Below are 26966 nucleotides of genomic sequence, written 5' to 3' on the forward strand. Positions count from 1 at the left end.
TCTTGCGTATGGCAAAGTCTTTCAACTTGACGTACAATAAGGACAAGTGTATGTTCAACATAGACCATCTGGCCCTTTTCGGTTGTGTTGTGGCACATGGTGTCACTGTCTCGGACCCCGATCGTCTGCAACTCCTTATGGAGCTCCCAGTCCCAAAAAGGCTAAAAGTGCTAAAAAGGTGCCTGGGGCTGCTTTCCTATTATGCACAATGAGTGCCCAATTATGCCAATAAACCCCACCCCTTGATTAAGTCCACAGCTTTCCCATTATCAGCGGAAGCCCAAGCTGCATTCTTTCAGATCTGAGGAGACATCTCAAAGGCCACGATGCATGCAGTGGACAAGTCCATCCCATTTCAGGTGGAGAGCGATGCCTCTAATTTCGCATTGGCCGCCACTCTTAACCAGGCAGGCAGGTCAGTAGCATTTTTGTCCCACACCCTGCACGGTCCTGAGATACGTTACTCCTCGGTTGAGAAGGAGGCCCAGGCATTCATTGAGGTGGTGCGCCACTGGTGACATTACCTGGCCAGTAAACCTGCTGACAGACCAGAAGGCTGTGGCCTTCATGTTTAATACTAAACAGTGGGGTAAAATCAAGAATGAGAAGATTTTTAGGTGGAGGATTGAGCTCTCCACCTATAATTATGACATCTTGTACCAACCAGGTAAACTCAACGATCCCCTAGACACCCTATCTCGGGGGACGTGCGCCAGCACGCATCTTGACCGTCTCCAGACCCTCCACAACAGTTTGTGCCATCCTGGAGTCATGAAGTTGTACTAACTTCATCAAAACTCAGAACCTCCTGTACTCTGTTGAGGACGTCCAGTTCACGACCAGACGCTGCCAGATCTGCGCTGAATGTAAGCTGCAGTTCTACCAGCCTGAGAAGGTACACCTCATCAAGGCCACCCGCCCCTTTGAATGACTCAGTGTTGATTTCAAAGGCCCCCTACCCACTACAAATTGGAACACCTACTTCCTGATGGTGGTGGACAAGTTCTCCAGGTTCCCCTTTGCTATTCCCTGCCCAGATATGACCTCTGCAATGGTAATCAAGGTGCTGCGCAGTATCTTCACGCTGTTCAGGTACCCCGAGTACATCCACAGCAATCGGGGGACCTCGTGCATGAGTGAGGAACTGTTACAGTACTTCCTGGCCAGAGGCATAGCCACCAGAAGGACCACCAGCTACAACCCCAGGTGTAATGGCCAAGTGGAAAGGGAGAACGCCACCATCTGGAAGACAATGCTCCAGGCCCTTAGTTCTTAAAACATGCCGGTGTCCCGCCGGCAGTACATTTTGCCCAAAGCGCTTCACTCCATCTGATCGCTCCTGTGCACCGCGACTAACACCATCCTGCATGAATGTTTATTTGCTTTCCCCAGGAGATCAGCGAATGGTACCTCCATTCCTCCTTGGTTGGCAACCCCGGGGCCGGTCCTGCTACGAAGACATGTGAGGGGTCATAAGACTGATTCACTGGTGGAAGCAGTCGGTACACCTCATACACACCAACCCACAATACGCGTTTCTGAGGTACCCCGATGGCCACAAGGACACTGTGTCTATCCGAGACTTGGCAAGGGCCGGGGATCCCGAAGCCACACCTCCTGCCACGGCCCACCCCATGGAGCAGACCACCCCAATACTGGAGGCCGAGCCACCAGGCACTCCTCTCTCAGAGTCGATCCTCCGGGAGGCATCAAAGCCCCCTTCCTCCCGGGAGCCCCCAAGCATCACCCTGACCCAGACTGCTCCCTCCCCCGGGACCGCTTCCCCAACCAAACAAACAGCAAAGCTCAGACACACCTGCCCTCTGGCGGTCCTGCAAAAGAAGGAAGTTGCTGGTGCGGCTGAACCTCTGGAATTTTTTTTCTTTTTTCTTTCCTCTCTCTCTCTCTCTCCCCTCTCGTTGTGTAAAAGAGAGGGGGGAGGGGTTCTGTTTAAAAAGAGGGGGTGCATGTAATAGTATGGATTGTATATGCTAATTGGCTCAGGCTGGCCCGCTCCCTGATGACACTTTTAACTGGACTCCTCCCCTGGGACCCAGGCCATAAAGGTCGGGCCACCTTTCCCTTCCCTGCACTTCCCTGGTCTGGATCCAAGCCAGCTCAAGTCTTTTGTGCAATAAAGCCTATCGTTCCCCTCAAGTCTTTGTCATTGCAATTATTGGGGCTACTGATCATGCTCAACAATAAGCTATTGAGATGGATACATAATTGACTTGGTGGAACGACTCAGAGTATGATAGGGGCGCGTTGTTTCTCAGATTGGAGGACTGTGACCAGAGGTGTGCTGCAGCCAGATTCTTTACTGTTAGTCATTTAGATTAGCAATTGGTGTCATGTTTCAGCTGACTAAGACATTACTGATATCATACCTGGAATAATATGTGCAGTTCTGTTTGCCAAACTATTAGGAAGGATGTGATTAAGCTGGAAAAAGTCTAAAAAAGATTCACAAGGATGTGCCAGGACTGGAAGGGTTGGATAGCCATATTCTTTTAAATAGAGTAAGGGGGACTAAAACTGGAGATCATAGGTTTAAAGTATGACAGGAAGGATTTAAAAAAGACCTGAGGGGCACCCTTTTTGTACAGAGGGTGGTAGATACATGGAATGAGTTGCCAAATGCAGTGGTAGAGGCAGTTACAATTACAACATTTGTAAGTCATTTAAAAGCATTTTGCCTGTGAGACGCCTGTGGAAAAGTGGAGACAGTCACCCATCTCTTTTCAGACTGTGAATTTGCTATGATATATGGAAATGGATGCAAGGATCCTTGTAGCAGTTCATCCCAAACGGCAGAATAACTTTGATTAACGGCCTGCTCCCGGGCATGCACGCAGAAATGCTTTGAGCATCTGGTAATGGAACACATCAAAGCACACCTCCCAGAGCCTTGTCTCTTCACTCCATCTTGACCCACCTGGAGAATGACGCATCATACACCAGACTGCTGTTCATTAACTTCAGCTCGGCATTTAATATGATCATTCCCCAGAGGCTGGTGGAGAAGCTGTCCTCACTGAGACATAATATCCCTCTCTGTAACTGATTCCTGGACTTCCTAACGGAAAGACCAGTCTGTCTGGGACGGTAGCAGAACATAGAGCACTGTCATGTTGAACACTGATGCACCTCCGGTCTGTGTTCTCAGCCTGCTCCTGTTCACACCTCTGACCTATGACTGTATCACCAGATCCAGCTCCAACAGTGTCATCAAGTTTGCAGATGACACAACAGTAGTTGGCCTCATCAGCAACGCGTTGCGCTACAGAGAAGAGATGGAAAATTTTGTGATATGGTGCGAAAGTAATAACCTGATCTCAACGTGGACAAGACAAAGGAGATGAGATGAATGGGAAATGGCAAATGGGACTAGCTCTCTAATATCATTAGGATTGATATTTGTTTTATTTTGTTAATATTGCACCAGCCGATACCTTAATCGTGTTAATCATGTTGTCCTTACATAAGTCAGACCATCAAAATGGATCAATTTCTATACCCAAATCTGATTCTCACCTTTGTCTTGATGTTCCTGCCTGCTTTTTGCTAATTTCTTGACAAAGGGCTCAAGCTCGAAAAATTGGTTAAATCCCTTTGCTTCCTGGAGACACTGAATGACCTGCTGAGTTTCTCCACCACTTTTGTGTATTGCATTCCAATCTCACTTCTTTAGCCTGTCTTGGCTCAAATCAAATTACTGACCCATCCTGTGGCCCAGTTTGGCAGTGTCTCGAATTTCAAATGAGCTGCTTTGTGGTCAGATCTCTTCATTGACTCAAACCCCCTTCCAACCCCCACACACATCTGTCTCTTCTCCAGTTATTTCTGAGATCGTTACTCTGTTCCAATTCTGACCTCTTGGCCATCCATGATTCACATAGCCACTCAATTGGCAGCTGTGCTTTCAGCTGCCCACGCCTTGAGCTCAGGAATTTGCTCCATAAAACTCTGTCTCTCCAATTCTACTCCTTTAAAATGCTCCGTAAAATCTAGCACTAAGGCTTTTGATCACCTGTCTTTAATTATTTAGTGACTAATAACATCTGCATGATGGAAGACTAGCTCAGAATGCCAGCTTAGTCGGCATGGATGAATTGGGCTGAATGGCTGACTCAATGTCTCTACTTGGGGACTACTGTACCAGGTTACATAAGCTGCATGCATAAAGAAGTGTCAGAATAAGGTGAAAGTAGTTACCATACACTTGAATCTTTTCAAGTATTTGACAAGGTTTTGTTAATTTAATTCTGTTTTGCTTATTCAATGTACAATAACTTTTCTCATTGTAAATTATCCTTAATTTTCCACATTACAAAACAATGTCAGAAACAAAGATAACCACACTCTCCAGTTGATAATAAAATTCATGGTCTTACTCACCTGACCATTGAGAAGACATTGGCACATGGAAATGCACACATTGTTGTTCTGATTTGGGAAAAGAATTAAAATGAGAATGCAAACGGTGCCAATGAATCTCAAAATAAAGATTGGCAAAAGTATTAAAAATGGAAGTTTGTAAAAAAAAAAAAGAAAAACCAAAAGGTTGAAATTCTAAAAGAAGAGATCTTAAAACCAAAGTGCTAATGTTAAACTTATAGACTGCAGAACTTTGGTGAAACTAGGCTTGGAGAAGCTGCTTTGTCCTGGTCTTCAGAAGCTGAATTAAGTCATGAAGTACTGCAAATGTTTCTTGAACCATTTATAAGGATGAGATAAGATGTATACATTTATAATTATAAAGAAAAAATGAACAACTCATCCCTCTATCACTTGACAAATTAGAAATGTTTGGGGTAGGAGAGGGTAGGCAGTCGGGTTAGTGAACATCCTGATACTCCCGCCATTTGAAATGTACCAAGGGTGCCGATGAATTAGGTGTAAATTGGGCAGCATGGACATGTGGGCTGAAATGGCCTGTTACCATGCTGTATGTCTAAAACTCTGATACTATAGCACCTTCCACAATGGCCCAGTGATGTACTTTGGAAGTGCAGTTGTTGTTTGAACTAGGAAGCCGAAGAGCCAATATATGCATAACAGGCTTCACAAGCATCAAAGTAATAATCAACATTTCAGTGTGACTGAAGGAAATGATTTGGCAAAAGACTTTCCTATTCTTCTCTGAAATGGATCCAATGGAATCTTTCACATCTGCATGAGAGAGCAGGTAATGTCTTAATTTAATTTCCAAAGTAACAAAAAAAAGAAAAAAAGTTTTTTTATATTTGGGGTTAGGGTTAGGGTTAGGGTTATGTGGACCTGGAACCAGCCATAGAAGTACTGAGCCAATACTCCAACAAAGTATACAGACACGAAGGAAGAGAACACAAGTATACATACATAAAGACAAGTGGGAGAATGGAGCTCAAACACCAACGTAGGCCAGCTGAGCAGACTGGGCTATTTCCCAGTAATATATGCATTATTTTTTTGGTTTCAGATGGGAGAAATACACTCTTGCTTACTGAGGGAAGAGGCACTCACTTGTCAGAGGCAGTAAATGGAGATTTAATGATGGGAATAACTAAGCTAACTGTAAAAACTCCACTCTCCTCCGAGCAAACTTTCCCCAATGGATTTTAGATTTCCTAAGGCATATCAATTTTTCAAATTAAATGTTTATGTCTGGAATTGGCTTGCTTCAATTAATAATAAGGTGGAGTTGGGAAGCTGAACCATAGTGGGGGAGGGGCAGAGTTACCCATAGAGTTACAGCTGTTCCTAAACATTGGCATCAGACTTCATTTCCTCTCAGACCACACCGGATCCACTGGTGTTTTTATTTCCAGTCTCTGCTGAGCAGTAGCAAGCTGAAGGAAAGCATGCTGTCTGCTGCGCTCCTTCCAAAATTGTAGAAGCAATAGGCCGACTGAGGGGTAAATAGGGCTGACCTTAACAGTGATGCCCACCTAGTCTAATTAAGCAAAAGATTTTTGATTCCACCAGCAATTCGGATTAGAAGTAAATGGCCAGTCCATGTCCTTAAATAACTCAAGAAGCTATTATGTCTATAGTCCAATGTCGAGTTGTTCATTACAGTTCACTCTCAGTACTGCAGTGGGGTTTTAATGAAGACTTTCAACCTAAAATGTTGGCAATTCTTTCACCTCCACTGATGCTGTTTATCCTCCAGCAGATTGTTTTGTTATGACATCTGCAGAATCTTTGGTCTTTTGATCTCAAGTCTTTGGACCAGCAAAATCACCAGAATCTTTTGACTCTGAGAAGTAAAGACAGTGAATGAATGCTGACGGGACTGCTCCTGGTGCCCTGCCATTGAGGAAACTACATAGTGTTCTTGACCCAGCTACAATGGGGTTATTTTTTTTGGTGGGGGGGGGTGCAAGGTGCTGTTGAGGATGCCTTCCTGAGTTTCTGTCATATGTTCAGTGCATGGTGCATTCTACAGACATGGTGCACAGTTGTGGAGAAATTGAATGTGTCAGGTGATAGATTGGATGCAAATCAAGGGGGCTGCTTTGCTCTAGATGATGTTGAGGTTCTTAATTGGGGAACAGATGCCTGGAGTTGCTCCACCCACCTGTATTTGAGGACTGGCAACTGACAGAACCACACGGAGATCCTGCCCCCTGAAATTTGGGTTGTTGAAAGTGGTTTTTGCAGCCTATCTATCTAGTATTCACTTCAAAAGGATTCCCTCAGCACTCCACCATTGACTAACGGTTGAATATTGGCCAGACTTGAAGTCAGATATATTTCTTATTTTAGTTGGCGCCCAGCTCCTGTAAATAGAGGACACCTTATTTTTGTGTTTTTTTTAAATTTGTATTTTCATATGGACACAAAGATATCAAAAATCACTCATAAATTTAAAACGAATGTTGTGTATTTGGTAAAATTCAAATCCTTTCTAAGGGTTTAATTGCATGGCATCATGGTCATTTAGGTATAATTTCATCTTTATAGGCTATATGAGGTTTGGCACTCTAGTGATTTTTCTGAGATGATGTGCAGATTTAGCAAAGAAATTTGAAGTATTTCTCAATTATAAAATGCTATAAAACTGAGGACAGAATGACTTGATAGGTCATGATAAGCTTTATGTCCATTTCTAATCCATGCTTCTTTTTTTTAAAGTTGCATTGTGATATTTCATGGTTAGCAACAGGATGATGTTAATCCCAATAGTTGGGGTTGTGACAAACATTTCCAAATGTTTTATTTATTAGTTGCTAAATCCAACACATAAACATGCAAACATTCAAAAAGCAATTGTAATATTCAGCCAAAATCACAGTTTAAAATAAAAGCTATGTTTTGCAGCAACAGCGATGGTGGAATCGACGATGTTTGCCACTGGTATTCTGTGAAACTCCAACAGTTCTGAACATATGCAGCTTAATGTGTATAACCTGGCATCAACATCCTTCAATTTTTCATAACCTTCTCTACTGAAATCAAGGGAACACAATAAATTTTAAAAAGCAGATATTTATGAACTTGTCCATTGTTAAAGTAGCCTGATAATCCATGCTCTGCTGCATGAGGTCTGTGAGATTTTAATGACCCACTAAATTTTCAGATCCCATTAAACAATTTTTAGCCACATAGATTGTATTTCTCTCAAATATTTAAAAGTCTAATGGATTTGAATACAATAACATTGTTTCTTTTTAAATTTTTTTTAACAGGATTATGTTTCTTACATATTTAGTTTGTTTTTCAAATTATTCAGAATATTAACATATTCAGAATATTAGCTCAAAGTAAACCTTTTCTGTGGCTGTTGATATGATTGGCTGTTTATGACATCACTGGATCTCCTGGGACTATTTGCAGAACAATGGAAATCCTGGCCTCACCAGTTTGATGTCCCTGTGAGGACGGCATCCTTCAGATCAACAACAAGCGTCCCTCTTCTGTGGCTGATGACGACGATGAATTCCAGGCCAATATCAAGTAATAAAACGATGGATAGAATTAGGAAAATTGTTAGAACAAGTTACGGGAGTTAAATTTCCACAAGATCCAATGCATTCTTTTTGAATTGGGCAATTTTTTGGCAGTAAGACCAATTGATTTTTTTCCAAAAGGAATCTATGAAAAGTGCGTTAGCAGTTGCAATAAAATGTATAGCAGCGAAATGGAAATCAGATTCCCATTTAGGATTGGAAAGGTGGCATGAAGAAATACATAGGTGTATACTTCTTGAGAAAATTGCATATAATTTAAGGAATAAATATGAAAATTTGGTGCCTGTATTTGCATAAAGTAGTCATCAATTTATAAGTGATTTCCCTGAAGCTCATGAAATCTTCCTAACACCTTGGTTATATAAAGGATGAAATTGAAGGCAAAGTTGTGTAAATGATGAAGATAATTTGCTAACCAGGTTTTTTTTTCTTACTCTTCTTTATCTTTGTATTTATCTTTTTCTTTTCTCTTTTATTTTGGGGATTATTATTTGGAGGAGGGGTTTGGTGGTTTTTTTTGGGGTATAGTTTGTAGCATGTATAATTAAATTGAATATTTGATAGACTTTTTCTGTATTTGGATACTAATACACCTTTGAAAATTTTAAATGAAATATTCAAAATAAGTAATAAAACAATGAGATGCTGGAGGAACTCAGAGGGTCAGGCAGTATCCGTGGGTAGGAACAGTCATTCACCGTTTCAGGTCAGGACCCTTTATCAGGACTAAGGTAAATTCCAGTATCTGCAAACTTTGTGTTTTGTTATTCTATGATGCCTGGGTAAAGACTGGTGTCATGGTTTCAAGTTTTCCCAAGGATAAGCTGCCTTCAGAGGCTGTCAACCAGTGGTTCTCAAACTTTTTCTTTCCACTTACATACCAGTTTAAGTATTCCCTATGCCGCAAGTGCTCTGTGATTAGTAAGGGATTGCTTCAGGTGGAAAGAAAAAGTTTGAAAACCACTGTTTTAATTATACCAAATTGACTCATTATGTGCACGGTTTCATAACTCCGAAGGAAATGGGCCAGTGACAATCTTTTTCAAGTAAAATATTTCAGTAACAGTTGGATCTAGAGCCGTGATTCTCAACCTTTCCCTTACTAATCACAGAGCACTTATGGCATAGGGATTACTTAAAGTGGTATGTGAGTGGAATGAAAAAGGTTGAGAACCACTGCAACAACAAAATTTTGAACTCAAAAGACACTCAGAAGCAATCCTGGTGATGATGAAAAGTCTAAAATAAAAATAGGAAATGCTGGAAACTCTCAGCAGGTCATGCAATATCTGTGGAAAAAGAAACACACGAGAAAGAGAGATTCAAACAAAAGGTTGTTTTAAACTGCAGGGAAGACGGAGGCAAATGGATAAAAGTAAGGATAAGAGCCTCAGACTTGCCATCTCCTATGCCATCTTCTCTGCAATTTAAAAGAGCCTTTCTTGTCTTCTTTCCCCTGGTCGGACAAAAATGTCTTCTATCTGAAATGTTAATCCCATTTCTCTCCACAGATGCTGTCTCATCTGCTCACCTTTCCAGTGTTGTCTGTTTTTACTATATCCTTAAAAGTCATTCAATGTTTGTGTCCACTTGTTCCCTCACTGGTTGGAATCTTATGCCATGTCTCAGTACTATATCTTGCTTGCCAGAGAATTTGAAATGCTCTATTTATTTTGGGCATTGCAGGGCCACTTTCCAGAAAATCTCAGAAAGATACTGCCTGGAAATAAGTTTTTGACTTATCAAGTCCAGTATGATCATTGACCCACTTGAACTAATTCTTTTTTTAATTCTCCTCACATTGTTGTCAACTTTCCACAGATTCTACTATTCACCCACACACTAGAGATGACTTACAGTATCCAATTAACCTACCAACCCTCTTGCCTTTGATATGTGGGAGAAAAATGGAGCACCCAGAGAAAACTGGGTGTCATTTTCCTTTCCTCCAGCTCCCTGCCCCCTTTCCTCTCCATTCAGAGAGCTAAATTCTTCCCCATCACTTCCCAGATTTTTTTTCTCTTCTGCCCTCCCACCCATATCCACCTCTGCTGTGTCTGGTGCAATAGTGTGGATCTCCTAGTGGCCACCCATTTCAATTCCCCGTCCCATTCCCTTGTTGACAGGTCTCGGTCCATAGTCTCATGCACTGCCAGACTGAGACCACCCACAAATTGGAGGAACAACACCTCACCTTCCATCGGGGTACCCTACAACCAGATGGCATTAACATCGACTTCTCTGGTTTCTGTTAAGAAACACCCCCACTTATTCTTCCCTGTCTTCTTCTCTCTAGTTCTCTCTCTTCTCTTTTCCCTCTGTTTCCTTTCACAGAACCAAAACCAATTCTCACTATTCTTCATCATATCAATTAACACCTTTTGGCTGTTGGTCTGGACTCCTCCCCCTTCCATTCTTCCCCTTAATCTCCATTCTTTAGCATAGAACATAGAACACTGCAGCACAATATATGCCCTTTAACCTTTGATGTTGTGCTGACCCATATATTCCTTACAAAAATACTGAACCCTCCTGACCCCGCAATCCTCTATTCTTCCATCCATGTGCCTGTCCAAGAATCTTTTAAATGCCCCAAATGTTTCAGCCCCCACCACCATTCCTGGCAAGATATTCCAGGCACCCACAACTCTCTGTATAAAAAAAACATACCTCTGATATCTCCCCCAAACATCCCGGTCTTCACATGTTCTCTGGGGTTTGCTATTTCTGCCCTGGGAAAAAGGTGTTGGCTGTCCACCCTATCTATGGCTCTCATAACCTTGCAGACCTCTATCAAGTCTCCTCTCATACTTCTGTGCTCCAAAGAGAAAAGTCCCAGCTCAGCTAATCTTGCCTCATAAGACTTATTTTCCAATCCAGGCAACATCCTGGTAAATCTCTTCTGCATCCTCTCCTTAGCTTCCACATCCTTCCTATAATGCGGTGACCAGAACTGAACACAATATTCTCTATGTAGTCTCACCAGAGATATGTAGATCTGCAACATGAACTCTTAACTCTTGAACTCAATCCCCCTATTAATGATGCCCATCATCCTATAGGCCTTCTTAACTATCCTATGAACCTGCATAGCGACCTTGAAGGATGTATGGATTTTGACCCCAAGGTCCTTCTGTTCATCCACACTCTTAAGTACTAATCATTAACCCTGTACTCAGCCTTCTGGTTTGTCTTTCCAAAATGCAGCACCTCCTACTTATCTGGATTGAACTCCATTTGCCATTTTTCCATGCAACTCTGCATCCTGTCTATCCTTTTGTAACCTTCAGCACCATCCACAACTGCTCCAACCTTCACATCATCCACAAATTAACTGACCCATCCTTCCGCCTCTTCATCAAAGTCATTTGTAAAAAAAATCAAAAAGAGCAGAGGTCCCAGAACAGATCTTTGCAGAACTCCACTAGTCACTGACCTCTAGGCAGAATACTTTTCTTCCACTCCTACTCTCTGCTTTCTACATGCAAGCCATTTTTTTTCCCCCACATAGCCAAGGTTCCATTGATCCCATGCCCCATGACTTTCTGAATGAGTCTGTCATGGGAGACCTTGTCAAATGCCTTTCTAAAATCCATATAGACCACATCTACTGCCTTACTCTCATCAATTTATTTTTCTACCTCCTCAAAAACTTAATTAGGCTTATGAGGCATGAGCTTCCCTTCACAAAACCATGCTGACTCTCCTTGAGTAGACTGTACTTCTCTAAATACTCACAGACCATCTCCTTAAGAATCCTCTCCAATAGCTTGCGCACCACCATCGTAAGACTCACTGGTCTATAATTTCCAGTATTCTCCCTATTACCTTTTTTTCAACAAGGGTCCACATTTGCCATTCGCCAGTCTTCCAGTTCCTCCCCTGTGACCAAAGAGGACTTAAAGATCATAGCCACTGCTCCAGCTATCTCTTCTCTCACTTCCCACAGCAACCTGGGGTATATTGAGTCCGGCCCCAAGGACTTACCAATCTTAATGTTTTTAAGACGATCCAAAACTACCTCTTCCTAAGTCCTTTCTTAAGCTCCTTCCTGGCTACCATATCCTTCTCAAAAGCCTTTCCTGTTTCCTACTTCCTATATCTAATTATGCTTCCTTCTTCTTGACGAGCTGCTTTGCCTGTTTTGTCAATCACAGTTCCCTTTTACTACCATCTTTTTCCCTGTCGCAGTGGGACAAACCTATCCTGAACTCAGCACAAGGGGTCCCTAAACTTTCTCCACATTAGTTCTATGCTTTCACCCTTGAACATCTGTTTCTAATTTACTTGTGCTAGCTCCTGCCTCACCCCATTGTAATTAGCCCTTTCCCAATTAAACACTTCCCCATTTTTGTCTACTTTTATCCTTTTCCACAGTTATGTTGAAACTCAGGGAGTTGTGGTCACTCTCACCAAAATGCTCACCCACCCAGAGGTCCACCACTTGACCAGGTTCATTACCCAGAATTAGATCCTGTATGGCCTCTCCTCTCATCTGCTCATCTACATACTGTGTCAGGAATGTTTGTGACATATTCAGCCCCGTATATCCCTCTTGCAGTCAGGAAGTGCCAGTCAATATTAGGGAAGTTGAAATCACCCATAACAATAACCCTGTATTTCCTGCAACATCCAAAACCTGCCTGCTTTTGCTCCTTGGTGTCCAAAGGGCTATTTGAGGGCCTATAGACTACTCCTAATACAGTGATTTCTCCCTTCCTCTTTCTGACATCCACCCACACTGTCTCAGCAGCGATCTTCCTTTCAATAGCCACGATATTATACCTGACCAAAAATGCTACTTCCCCTCTCTCTTAATCCCATCCTATTCCTTTTAAAGCACCTAAACCCCAGTATCTGCATCAGCCAATCCTGCCCTTCCTCCAGCCACGTCTCTGTTACACAAAGGTTAATTAAGATACTCGCCTGCTTTTTGCTTATACCTTGAAGAAGGGCTCAGACCCGAAACATCGGTTATATATCTTTATCTCCTAGGGGTGCTGAGAGACTGCTGAGTTCTTCCAGCATTTCTGAATGTTTTTACAGTAGGAGACCAAAAATCCAGACACTCAGAGATAGGGTCATTTTGGTTTTTTTTGATTCTCAGGCAATACTTTTAAAATTCAAATTTAAGGAGGAATAAAGAAGAAATGAACAGATACATTTTGATAGTTTATTCAATAGAAAATACAGCATGCTTCATTTATCAATTCAAGCAGTTTTAAAGAAAAATAATAGTTGCTTGTTGCCACTGTGCGTCAATGGCGATACACTTGCACACGAAAGCCCGCTAAATTTAAAAAGTTTGAGAGTTTTTGAAAAGTCCGGATTCTTGATCAGTCTGGATTTCTGGTATCCAGATATTTAGACTTCCTCTGTTCTACAATCACAGTGTCTGCAGACTTTCATGCTTCACTCCTCTTTCTGTGGGCCTGTGCTTCTCGCCTTGCCCCTTCTTCCATTTTATTCAGGGTCTGTCTACTTTTTGCTCATACCTTGGCAAAGGGCTCAGGCCTGAAACATTGGTTGAATATCTTTGCTATATAGGGAATGCTGGGTGACTTGCTGAGTTCCTCCACAATCACTGTATCTGAGACTTTCTTGATTAACTCTAAATTTACTTGGCCAGTTGTTTTGCCTTTGTCTTGGTGCTCTCTCTGTATCTGAATACTTGTTCTCTTCCTCCCTTTTAAAAATGCCTTGACACTCTGTCAGTGAGGGATATTTCATCTTGTATTCGCGTGTGTGAGTTCTTAGATAACACATGGATGAAGGAAAAGGTTTTTTTTTAACTTTAAAGTTGATGTAAACAGCACCATGAGGCATGCCATGAGGCTGCAAGCCTCCATTTCAGATCTCTCGAACTGCAGTCTCTTGCTCCATGTCAGCCCCTGCTGGCAGTCAAGTATAATCAAACAGGAGCTATAATCCTTAAGGCATTGCTAGTTGCCTTGCAAACCTGATCACTGTCATTACAAGGGAGAGACATTCAGAGGTCAGGGGTCAGCAGTTTATAATACAGGAAAATAAAGCCACACACTTGCCAAGCAGCATTGTTTGTAAGGAAAGGGATTTCCGTATACTTGTGTAATCGTTGATCCTGTGTAATAGTCAACCTCATCCCTTTATTTTTGACTCAAAAATTGGGTTTTATGTATGACTTGATTACAAATTGACCACCCCCATCATTTCTGACCCTGAACATCGATCCATCCAAGCTTCCAATGCCCTGAATATGGACCCTCGCCCCAGCCGCCTGCCCACTGCAGGTCCTGATGCCCCGACCACGCAGTCATTCAAACACCTGACTGTGGATCATTGCCCTGGTTACCCACCCATCAAATTCCCGACGTGCTGGCCGCCCATCCATCCGATCTCCCGACGCCCTGACCGTGAACTTACCACCTGGTCCCAGCCATCTGAACTCCCAATGCCTTAAATGATGCATGTACATACCGAGATCAAAGGTTTTACCTGTATAAAACTCAACTGCCTTCACCCACCCCCCCCCCCCCCAACTTGTGGGCCAAAAAATTTGATGATTACAAAAGTATATATGTGGTATTTTTAAAAAAATACTTGAATTTGAATAGCCACATTCCTCATCTTTGGAGGATCGCAAAATATTTGATACACGTAGGATAATCTTTTTAAAGTAGTGATATGGGAAAAGCCTAATGAGATCCTACAAACAGAAGATTGATAATTAATGGTGTTTGTGATAGAGCTGGAATGTAAATGGTTGACAAGAATACCATCTTTGCTCCTTTCGAACTGCTTCATAAGCTATTTTACCACTCCACTCCCAGCCACCTGGAGGGTATGTAGGCCAACAACCTGAGTTTATATGGCAGCATTGAAAAGCTTTATATATGTGGCAGAAAATTGATGGTTAAGCATGGTAGAGACATATAAGAGATGTTGATAATTAAGTCATCTTCTCTGCATTCCCAATGCTCCAATGTAATCAGCTTCCTTCAAAAACTGGCAGGTGTCCCTGGCACCCTGCAGATGTCAATCGGTTCAGTCTTCGAGGAGGGCTTTCTCTCTGGAAGAAACTAGTGCCAGGTCACTTGCAACAGGACAGTGATGTATCCTGCCATGCCAGGCTGGAAGAGTGTTAGCCTGAGGTGCTAAAAGCATGGATACGCCTTGGCAAATATAAACGGAGAAGGGGATAGAGTTGGGAGTGTCACTGATGAGCTGACAGAGGAAAACATTGTAACTGAAATAAAGAGGAAGTGGAGTTGTTTCAGTGTCACATCCATTGGTTCACTTGGTTCAATCTGAGCTCTGGTTTAATATGTTCTGTCCAAGTGAAGTTGCAATGGCTGAGTCTTTGGAAGAGGATGAGTTGTTTCTTATTTTAATTGGCAGACAAAGTGATTTGACCTCTCTTGATCAACAAAAAAAAACCTGAAGATGGACGCTGTGGGGAGCTGTAGTGTTGGTAGAAAGGTCAGATGTCAGGATGCTACATTGCGCTCTTAAAGAGAGGAAACATTTCTTCTGTTTGCTTTGAAATATGTGAGAGATCATTTCATGATTCAAAACCACATTCACAGTCGAGTAAACAATCTGCACATGCTCCTCTGATCCTGGTGTCTTGATCTTAATCACACCATCAATGGCAGTTGTGCCAAGACCCTGAACTTTACAATTCCCTCCAGAAACCTCATCTGCCCTAATTTGGTTCCATGCAAATGAATAGCTAATTATGTTCAGTAACATTACCATGTAATAAATGTTTCACAATATGAAAAGATATTGCCCTCGAAATTCTTATGTGCCTGCATTGAATTGAAGAATCCATTTTCTACCACACAGTACATATTCATGAGTCGCACAAAATGCATTTCAACCCTGCGACATCAATTCAGGTTGTTGCAGGATCTTTGTTTAGTTTACATTGTGGAAGCTATTTGGATGGTTGGAGCTACTAATTTCATTACAGAATAGGAAATAAATGTTTGCCTGATATCTTCATTGCTAAGTCTTTTGAAGGTTACCTAATTTCTCTTTTGTTGGCTCCTGTGCCTCCTCTGTTTTGGTCTTATGGACTGCTGAGATTCAAATTAATTCCAATTCATGTCTTTCAGGAGGCAACCAGTCAGCATCTCGATAACTTGACCACCCTTTGAGATTTTGCATGGTTGTACTGTGCCTTCCTGTAGACATCAAAGGTTCCATCTTTTTCTCTGTTTACAGAAGGAGGTTACATACATATGTACAGCATGGAAACAGGCCATTTTGGCCCCTGGTACGTTATGAATGGTGGGAGGAAACTGGAGCCCATGGGGAAAACCCACACAGATATAGGGAGAACTAACTCCTTACAGACTTCATGGGATTTGAACCCAGGTCCCAATCGCTGGTGTTGTAAAGGCATTGTGCTAACCGCTACACCAACCATGTTGCCCTGATTTCTCATTGATTTTGCCAACTGGCATTGCTTGCGGTGGATGCTCTTGTCTGCTGGTTCTTTTCAGTGGGCACCATATCCCTGTTGGTCTGGTTGGGTAAAGATGACAGATTCCAAGCCCTCTAAGATATTACAGATGCTGGTGAACCTGAGTGGATTTTATAGCATTTGTGGTGTGGCCACCATTACTGCGACTGGTTTTTGTAAAATTCCAGATTTATTCTCCATCTGATTTAATGGTTCTTAAACTAACTGCTACAGATACAGATTTTCACTGCAAAAAGATGCACGTTTAGATAGAAGTGAGGTCTCAGAGAATGAGGGAATAGCTAATATTGTTCCTTTGTTTAAGTGCAAGAAATTATGGGCCAGCGTGTCATTGGTAGGGAAACTATTGGAGAGAATTTTTATGGATAGGGATCTACTCACATCTGGAGTGAAATTTTGGTTGCTACATTGCATGAAGAGTATGGAGGTTTGGAACATGTGCAGAACACATTCACTGGAATGTTGCTTGGATTGGAGAGCATTAGATATAAGGTAAGCTTGAACAAACAGATTGATTACTTTGGAATGTCAGAAGCTGAGAGGTGGCGTGATCGAAGTATGTAAGAGACCAGTAGATGCCTACAGTAGGTGGTGGAAATAGATATGATAGCAACATTTGGATAGGAACATGAACCGGCATAGGATGGAGGTATATAGACCCTGGGTAAGCAGATGGGATTAGTTTAACCTGGCATCATGGGCTGCACAGACAAAGTGGGCCAAAGGGTCAGTTTCTGTGTTTTTTTTTAATGTTCTGCCAATATCTGGATACTGCACCAGTAAATTACCTTTTCTGCCATTGGGAGGCGGGATGGGGGTTTGGGGGGGTAGGGGTGGGAAGAGCACACCAAGTGGAAGTGAGCAAGAGAGAGAGACTGTTCACCATGTGGGTACAGGTAATGGAAATGGTGTCTGTGCCCTGCAATTGAAAGAGTGGTCAGCTCTCCTTGTGCATAACCCTTGAGGCCAGCCCTTCTCTCATTAAAATGCAAGGATGTGAACAGGATTAATCAACAATAAACTACACAACAATAAACAGGAATTAGCCAAAGGCCTGATTTTGAAGTAGGAGCTGGAGTTGGAGAGCACAGAAACAAGTACTCAGCCCACCATGCCCACAAGAATTTTTTGGATCATCCGCACTGATGTCACTTGCTTGCATTAGGACTGTACACATCCATGCCTCACTATCTAAGGAACAAATTTTGGCAAAATGCTAGTTTGTCTTCCTTCTTTTGTTTATCTGTGTGGCATTATCCCTTCTTTTGTCACTATGGTGAAACATGGTAATGTGGGCACATTCCCCACTGAGCTGGGCAGACTGGCCCGCCTACTGAAGCAGTAGCTCCTCCCCGTAAGACACCTAATAAAGGCAGAGAGCTCTAGTCTTCTCCCTCATACCTGCCCTTGGACTTGAGCTAGCAGTATGCTGAGGCATGCTTGGATCTTTAGATCAATAAAGCCTTTGGCCCTTACTTAGTCCGTGAGTGGTCATTGATTGCACTACAGTCACTTTCCCTCTTTCTCTTTTTTTTTCCCCTCTTTCCACTCACTCTCTCCACCATTGTCAAATAACAGTTGTGTGCAGACCAGAAGTACCGATCTTTTAAAATTTGTATAATCTGTTCACAGTTGGTTAATCCCAAAAGTTTCCAATGATAAAGGGAGAGTTGACAATGCAAATATTGTTCATTTAAGATAGCTGAATATATTTGCATTCTTCAGTCTGATACAGCCAACCTCCCTCTGAAGATTTTGTGGTTGGGCATTGATTTTGTTCTCTGTGTGAGCTAAAAGCCAGCTGTCAACACTCTTATCTCCCTTACATTTATGGCTCTCGGCAAGATTGTCTCTGTGTCAACTATTAGGGTTCAAGGATGGACTGTGGATTGACATTTTCGAGGCATTTAGTTTATTAGCTTGACAGTATTATCATGACCGTTGTTCATTGTAAACCTAAAATTGACTGATTAATAAATTGATAGATTAATAAAGAGTGAAGATGTAAATCTGCAAAAGCTGTGATTGTAGTAAAAACACAAAAATGCTGGAGGAACTCAGCAGATCTTGCAGCATCCATAGGAGGTAAAGATATATTACTGATCTTTTTGGTCCTGAGCCATTCCTCAAGGTATAAGTAAAACATAGACAGGTGTCTGTATTAAAAGACTGGTGTAAAAGGGAAGTATGGGCACTTTCCTACAGCCAAAAAGCCCAAGTGTAAAGTCGGAGATTCTTCATCTTTATGTTGGGAGATTTACCTCCTTGAATGCACCTTGGCCGGCTCCAAGGCACTGACTGCAATCCCTGTCAGGGGAATGATCATCTGCGGAGTACAGTGCTCCACCACCCAACATGAATGTACTGCCGCTGCAAGTGACTGGCTAGGGGCGGGCCGATGACATCGCAATGATGCCGTTAGCCTGTGACCCATCTCCCCTCTCTCTCCCACTCACTCACCCATCTCCCTCCATGACTCCATCAGGGCAGGGGCGGCCGGCGGGATCCATCAGTGGGTGGCCAGTGCAGGCTGTGACAGCCCTGATGGCTGCTTTGGCACCTCATTCGGCCGCCTCATGGTCAGTGCCTCAAAACATGGCAGAGCAATGGCTGTCTTCCCTACCCATAATCCCCCACACAGCTGGAACCTTTCTGGAAAACGCAGAGCGGTTCCAGCTGCATGGGTGATTATGGGTGGCGAAGACAGCCATTGCTTTTCCGCGTAATTATGATGGGCAGCGCTATGGCAACAGTTGGCCCACCTACAATGGCTTCAGATGACGCACTGAGGCGTCGCTAAGCCAAAGAGCAGCACTGAAGCAGCCTTTTAGGGCTGCTCCATTAACAGGTAAGTTTAAATTTTTTATCCACTTCTGCAGCCAGCCTCAAAGTTGAGGCCTATATTGAAATGGGGAGGACAGACCAATGGACAAAGGATGTTAATCGGATCTGATAAGAGGACAGGAGAGAGGAAAGGTGAGAATTGATTGGGGGAGGGTGAAGTTGTTTTTGGCTCTGTGAAAGAAGACGTATATTTTTTACCAGCCGCTGTGTTCCAGGAAATTATTCCCAAATTCCCAGAATGCAGTCTGTGTAAAAAGATCATGACAGAAATTAGTCACTCATTCCCATTCTGAAATTTTTCGGGCGACATCCCTAGACATTTTTGACGACTGCCTGCAGTCTAAACTGAATTGCAGGCGGTCTGCAACATTCGGCTAATGAATAGCATGGATTTGCAAGTTCTGCCTCTACTTTTATTCAGTGTAAACTCACGTAAGGAAACAGAGATTACAAGTTTTGGTTGTTCGTGTGTGGACAGTCATTCCAGAGGGTGGGAAAAAAATTTTGAACGGGGTAAAAAAACGTAAACTCTATGTTTAGAAAAAAGGGAAGAGAGTGAAAGACAGAGCAAGAGGAAAGGATGGGTGGAGGGTGGGGGAAGAGCTAATGGAAACCAGAGAAGTCATTAGTGAGTTTTATGCACAAAAGCTGTGTTATCATCTGCTCAGGTTTTTTTTAAAATATGCAAATTTACCTTTTATTCAGAGCAGGACACTGGTTTCTCAGGGCAAAAGGGGATGGGAGGTGTAGCACGAAATTGAAATAGGTGGACACTGGGAGATCTCCATTATTGCAGTGGACAGAGCTGAGGTGCTCAATGAAGCAATCTCCCAGTCTGTGCCCAGTCTCTCTGATATAGAGGAGACCACAACGGGAGCACTGGATAAAGTAGGTGACCCCTGCAGATTCATATCTCAAGTGTTGCTTCACTTGGAAGGACTGTTTTGGGCCCTGAATGGTGGTGAGGGAGGAAGTATTGTGCAAGTGGAGCACCTTCTCTGGTCATGGGTAGATGCCAAGGGGGCGATTGGTGGGAAGGGAGGAGAGGACGAGGGAGTCACAGAGATGCTACTGAAAAACACCGAATTTCATGACTTGTTCATGACAATAAATTCTGATTCTGAGATTAATAATCCTTGTACATGCTCCATTATTGAGTAGTGTTAGACTGCTGGGGCAGTGCATTCCAAAGATCTTCAACCATTTATTCCTTTTCAATATTACTATTAAATAGCTCCTTATCCTGAAGCTGTGCCTCTTATCCCCCACCTGATCAATCTCTATTTGTACTAAATATATGAAGCACGTTGGGTAAATGTCCGCAGGTTAGTAATGAGTCATGATCTTTTGGAGGTCTGACTTATCTATCTCCTCTTTCTCCCTTCCTGCTATGTGACCAATACAAAAGTAGGGAGATATTGTTCAACATCCCTATAAACAGATGATGTTAGGAGTGTGGAGGGGAACTTGAAACCTTGCCATGTAAACAATTGAAAGGAGAATTGTGGAACTAAAAGAATTACTGAGCTGACTGCCTAGTTTCAGTTTATTACTTTTTCTGAGATTGAACAGTTGAAGGGTTCCGATCCGAAATATCAACCATTCCCTTTATATCACTGATACTGCTCGACCCGCTATGTTCCTCCAGCAGATTGTGTATTGCTCCAGATTCCAGCATAATAAAGACTTTCAACTGGAGGCACTCGTGTCTTGCGTGTTTCTCCAATTGAACTCCTGTATTACTTTGTTGTAGATTTAATAATGTTACATTATTGTGGCCATCTGCCTGAGATCCCTTCTCCACCCCTCCTCAAGTGAGCAGGCATGTAAGTCTAACCTTTAGATTCTTTTAAGCTGAATTAGCTCCTGTGAAACATCTTGGGAATGATTAATTCCTGCTGCATTGTTTTAACTCTGAGACGGAAAATTTAATGCAGCGCAAAATCTTAAACATCAAGCTTTAGGCTAACAATCTCCAGAGTAGTCTTGATGGAATGCTGCCGCAATGGTGCATCAGTGGTAGAATGAGCAGATATTGAAGGTCACAGATGGAGTACTGTATCTATTTAGCTTGTTGGTGCAATGGATTGAGAATATGGAGTTCTCCCTTTGGATGCTCTTGTCATTTAAGGAACAAAGTACATAACAAATTAGGTCTGAAATGCCAGTTTCTGGTCAAACATCTGCATAGTGGTGTGCACATTGCAAACCGGTGTAGCTGCACAAGGGGGTAAAAATGCATTTCTTCTTTTAAAAATTGCTTCCTTGATATATTTAAGACTGATTTAGATTTGTTTATTCTCACACTGAAAGCGTAGTTTTGAGTGTTACCCAGGCATCGCAAAAGTTCTGCGCAATTTTAGCTTTAAAAATTCACAGAAAACCACATGGTAAAAATAAAGTAACCAAAACTAATTATGACAATAGTCAAACTGGGTTACCAGCATTTTAACATAGCAGGCAAAGTACTAAACTTGTAGAGTCAGCACAATGGTTTAAATCTGATATATTACCAAAAAGTATGCATTTAAAAATTCCAGTTTCAAACTACCGTCAGCAAGTCACTGAGGATTAAGTGACCAGAAATAGCTTTGGAGAAATAAGGGAAAACATTAGTTGGTTACATTAATGAGTATTGTCAGTATGTCATTGGTTAAAGAAAGATGTGTCAGGGGTTTATTGAAGCACGCTGTTATATAGTCAGGATAATGTGAACTATTTTGTAACTGTGTAAGAATACACCCTTCTCACTGTAGTAACTGTAGTGCAGACTGTGGGGTGTGTGTGAACAGTTCCCTGAGATGGTAGAAGGCATCAATAAGTAAAATGTCTCCTGTTATTTGAATCTCCCATCTCTAAGTTATTTAAGAAGTCTCCCAAGTAACACAGAGACATAACACATGCCAACTAATCCCTAAAAAGACTGAGGTTAGACAGACAATAAATGAATAGAATTAGCAGAAACTCATCACCATGAGTGATTTGGCATGTGGTTATGGAAAATCTGATCTTTTTAGCTTGGGAGCTCTATATTGGGGGAGCACTGACCTCCACAGGACATAAATCTCACTTAAAGTTTTGCGACATTCACACTGGTTACACTGATTTCAAGGACATTACAATATACTAAGAGCAGAGCAAATTAAAAAAAAAATAGTTAAAAAAAAATTAACTGTCTACCAAACCCTTGCCTTGGGTTTGTTGAACCCCCTATTGTTCTCTCGGATAGTTTGTCTATTTTCTTGAAAAGGGGCAGTGGAACAAAGGGAAATTCTCTACCAATACATGAATGAATTTATATTACCACTCTTGATGATTTGATCTTTACTGTGATCCTTGTTTTGCAGGTCGCTTTGTCCATATTGAAGGATCTTCTAACAACAGTCAAAAGGTGGGCACGCTCACCAGCCCTGAGCTCCATGCTCTGGGAGAGAGCTGTGTGAGGCTCGTGTATCAGATCACAGGCTCAGATGCTGGAAGACTGAACATGTACTTTCGACCAAATGGGAACAGCTTTGACTTTTTGCTCTGGTCTGCCAGTGATCCATCTGACAGTTGGAAGATTGCCAGCATAGGTGTGAGAAATATAGCAGAAAAATCCAAGGTACTCTCAGCATTTTTAATCATTCAATGACCATTAGTAAAATTATTGTGAAAGTATTGATGAAGTGCATTTGGACCTCCGTTCATCTGCTTTATCCATTATCTATGCTTCAGTTACCTTTGGACGTGATTATTCCAATGGACTCTGGGCACTCTTTCCTATTCTACCCTTCCCAAACATAAGCTCTACAGACTGTGCCCTGAGTGAAGTCCCTGGGCTGATGCTGCTCTGTGGGGATTTTAGAAGTTTACCTCAAGGATTAGAAAGGAACAGTGTATGGTGTTTGCTTCTCCCTCCCTGGGAAAAGGTACTGGCTGTCTACCTTAACTATGCTTCTCATAATCTTGTAGCCTTCTGTTAAGTCACCTCTCATCCTTCTTCACTCCAAAGAGTAAAGCTCTAGCTCTGCTAAGTTTGCTTCATAAGGGCATATTTTCCAATCCAAGCAACATGCTAGTAAATCTCCTCTGTGCCCTCTCCATAGCTTCCATCCTTCCTGTAATGAGCTAACCAGAATTAATTTGGTGTAAATCTCACCAGAGATTAATAGAGCTCCAACATTACCTCACGACTCCTGAATTTAATCTTCTGACTAATGAAGATCAGCATGCCATAAGCTTTCTTAACTATCTCAAAAACTTGCACAGCAGCTTGGATTTGGACCCCACGGTCCCCCTGTTCTTCCTATTTTTAAGTATCCTATCATTAACTCTGTACTCCGCCTTCAGGTTTTACCTTCCAAAATGCATCACCTCACACTTATCCAGATTGAACTCCATCTGCCACTTTTCCACCCAACTCTACATCATGTATATATCGTACTGTAAACCTTTGACCATCTTCAACAGTATTCACAATACCTCAAACCTCAATATTATCTGCAAACTGACTGATCCATTCCTTTATTTCTTCATCCAGGTCATTTATAAAATATCACAATTAGCAGGGATCCAAGAACAGATCCCTGCAGAACTCCACTTGTCACTGACCTCCAGTCAGAATACTTTCTGTCCTCTACTGCTCTCTGTTTTCTACACGCAAACCAATTTTGAATCCGTAAAGCCAATGTTCCATAAATCCCATGCCTCATGACTTTCTGAATGAGTCTCCCATGGGGGGCCTTGTCAAATGCACTACATCTACTGTCCTACTTTAATCAATTTCTTTTGTTACCTCCTCAAAAAACTCTATTAGGTTCCTGAGGCATTACCTTCCCATTACAATGATGACTATTCCTGAGAAGAATGTACTTCTCTAAATGGTTGAAAATCCTGCCTTTAAGAATCCTCTCTAATAGTTTGCCCACCACTGATGGAAGACTTACTGGTCAATAATTCTCAGTATTCTCCCTGTTACATTTTTTAAACAAGGGTCCATATTTGCCATTCTCCAATCCTCCAGCACCTCTCCTGTGGACAAAGAAGATGCAAAGATCATTGCCAACATCCCAGCAATCTCTTTCCTCCCTTCCCATAGGAACCTGAGTTATATCTCATTTGGTCCTGGGACTTATGAATCCTAATATTTTTAAGAAGATTCAACACTTCCTCTGTCTTAATCTCAACATAGTCCAGCACACAGGCTTGTTCTATTCTGATCTCAGCTTGACCAAGGGCCTTTTCTCTGGTGAAGACTGAAGTTAAGTATTAAATTAGGATCTCCCTAACCTCCTTCACCTCCAGCCATATGTTGCCTCCTTTATCCTTAAGCAGCCCTACCCATACTCTCATCATTCTTCTGTTCTTCACATACGCATAGAATGTCTTGGGGTTCTCCTTAATCCTACTTACCAAGGCCTTCTCATGCCTTCTTCTAGCTCTCCTAAGTCCTTTGTTAAGTTCCTTCCTGGCTACCATATAATTCTCATGAGTTCTTCAGATTTTTTTTTTTGCTTCCTGAATCTAATGTGTGCTTCCTTCTTCCTCTTAACTAGCTGCCTCACCTGCATTGTCAGTCACGGTTCACATTTCTGACCGTCTTTTCCCTGTCTTAGTGGAACATCTATCCCGAACCCTGCACAAGTGGACCTTAAACATCCCCCATTTTACTTCTGAGCTTTCTCCCAAGAACATCTGTTTACAATTTACTTTCCCAAATTCCTGCCTTATCCCATTGTAATTAGCCCTCCCCTAATTAAACACTTTTCCATTTTGTCAGCTTTTAGCCTTGTTTATAGCTATGCTAAAGCTCAGGGAGTTATTGAAATGCTCCCCCACCGAGAGGATGGCCACCTGAACAAGTTCATTACCCATACTAGATCCAGTATGGCCTTTCCTGTAGTCGGCTGGTCCCCTCACTGTGTCAGGAATCCTTTTTGGACACACCTGACAAATTATGCCCCATCTTTCTCTTTTGCAGTGTGGAGGTGCCAGTCAATATTTGGGAACTTGAAGTCTGCCATAACAACACCCTATTATTTCTGCACCATTCCAAAATCTGCCTACTTATCTGTTCCTTAGTGTCCCGAGGGCTATTTGGGAGCCTACAGACTACTCCTAATATGGATATTGCATCCTTTATTGGCCACAACCAATGGCCATTGCTGCCCCCTTCAAGCAGAATGTACAGAAACCTGAAGTCCAGCACTTTTTTTTCCATTGGCTATCAGGTCTTTCACCTCTCCATACTACCCCAATCATAATACTCCTTAGGACCACCAAAGATCTTTGATTGCTGTGGAAACTGCAGATTTGTTTTGCACTACTGTGAGTGTGGTTACATTTTTATATTTATTATCTTTTTTTCTCTCTTGTGCTGCATTCTGCTAACTTGTACTTATTGTTGCTAATGTTTTACATTCTTGAGCAAGAATTTCATTGCATTTGTACAAATATGACAATAAACTCTCAACATCATAGAATAGCACTACATGTCTGGGTTGAATATGATGCCCAAATTAAACTCTAATTCTGCTGCTTGCATCTGACATATATCCCTCTGTTCCCTGCATGTTTGTGAGTCTAGTTAGAAGCCTCTTAAATGCTACTATTGTGTGTTTCCACCTTGACACCTGGCAGCCAGTTCCAGGTATCTACCACTCTGCATTTAAAAAAAATACTTGCCAGGTATCTCCTTTAAATTTGCTCCTCACTCTTAGCTTATATGCCTGACCTCTAGTGATATTTTTATTCCTGGGAAAAGATTTTGTCTATCCTATCATCATTTTATGAACTTATAACATTTGTCTCCAATGTTCCAGAGAGAAAAAAAACAAATTCATCCAACCTCTCCCTGTGCCTTATAGCCTCTAATCCAGGCTAACCTTCTGGTAAATCTCCTCTGTACCCTTTCCAAAGGTTCAACATACTTCCAGTAATTGAGTGACCAAAATTGTACACTATATTCCAAGTGCAGCCTAACCAAAATTTTTATCTACAGCTTTATAAAGCATGCATAAATTAATCAATACACAAAAGTGATGAAGAAACTCAGCAGGTCACACAGCATCCAGAGGAAACAAAATGTAACCAACATTTTGGGCCTGAGCTCTTCATCAAGGTACGAACAAAGAGCAAAAAAGATGTTTGTTCAGCACTTTTGTGTATAGCACTACAATCATAGCATCTGCAGACATTCCTGTTTTGTTTCAAGTGATGCTGGTTGAAGGATAAGTATTGTCATTTCAACACGGGAGAAGAATATGCACCAGCTCTCCTGCAAAACAGCTGGGCTTCAACCTGAGATCTCACTGCTCATTTCCCTCCATGGATGCTAGCTGATTCTCTGAGTTTTTGTATTTTGCTCTAAATTCTGGCAGCTTCAGTTTCTTGTGTTGCCATGTGATCTTTTCTCCCCACCTGAGGGTGGCAGATAGGGCTTTGATTTCATCTGTTTTCTGAAAGACTGGACAGAGCTACATATGGGATTGCTGGTGTAAGTCTGTCTATATTAACATTCAACATGCTACCAACAGGCATTTTTTAGTTCATTGCTAGTTATTGGAGATTCCCAATGAAGTTGACTCCAAATGAGCACCACCTTGGAGCTAGTTCAGGGGATGAGGAAAAGTACATTCTGCAGCAGATCTACCTAGTGACTTGAAGACACCTTAATGGAAGATACATGTGTTATAAATTGCACAAAATGTCACTTA

At 42.0% G+C, this 26966-nt stretch overlaps 2 protein-coding genes across 6 annotated transcripts in view; one reads left to right on the forward strand and one right to left on the reverse strand.

Moving 5' to 3' along the window:
- mamdc2a (MAM domain containing 2a) overlaps positions 1-26966 on the forward strand; it is a 163195-nt gene that overhangs the window by 41211 nt on the left and 95018 nt on the right. For 4 of the 5 annotated variants that reach the window (XM_069922560.1, XM_069922552.1, XM_069922568.1 and 1 more), the window contains 2 exons: positions 7822-7941; positions 22617-22873. In XM_069922560.1, coding sequence (XP_069778661.1) covers positions 7822-7941; positions 22617-22873 — 377 coding nt within the window. The remainder of the gene's footprint in view (positions 1-7821; positions 7942-22616; positions 22874-26966) is intronic. The other variant, XM_069922544.1, reaches the window with a different exon arrangement.
- The window catches only part of LOC138755869 (uncharacterized), a 134682-nt gene continuing 114886 nt past the window's right edge, over positions 7171-26966 (reverse strand). The window contains exons 5-6 of the transcript XR_011352603.1: positions 7755-7907; positions 7171-7433 (exon numbers count right to left, since the gene is read on the reverse strand). The gene's annotated coding sequence lies outside the window, so the exon portion shown is untranslated. The remainder of the gene's footprint in view (positions 7434-7754; positions 7908-26966) is intronic.

The sequence above is a fragment of the Narcine bancroftii genome, chromosome 1 (assembly GCF_036971445.1).
Source record: "Narcine bancroftii isolate sNarBan1 chromosome 1, sNarBan1.hap1, whole genome shotgun sequence".
Lineage (NCBI taxonomy): Eukaryota > Metazoa > Chordata > Chondrichthyes > Torpediniformes > Narcinidae > Narcine > Narcine bancroftii.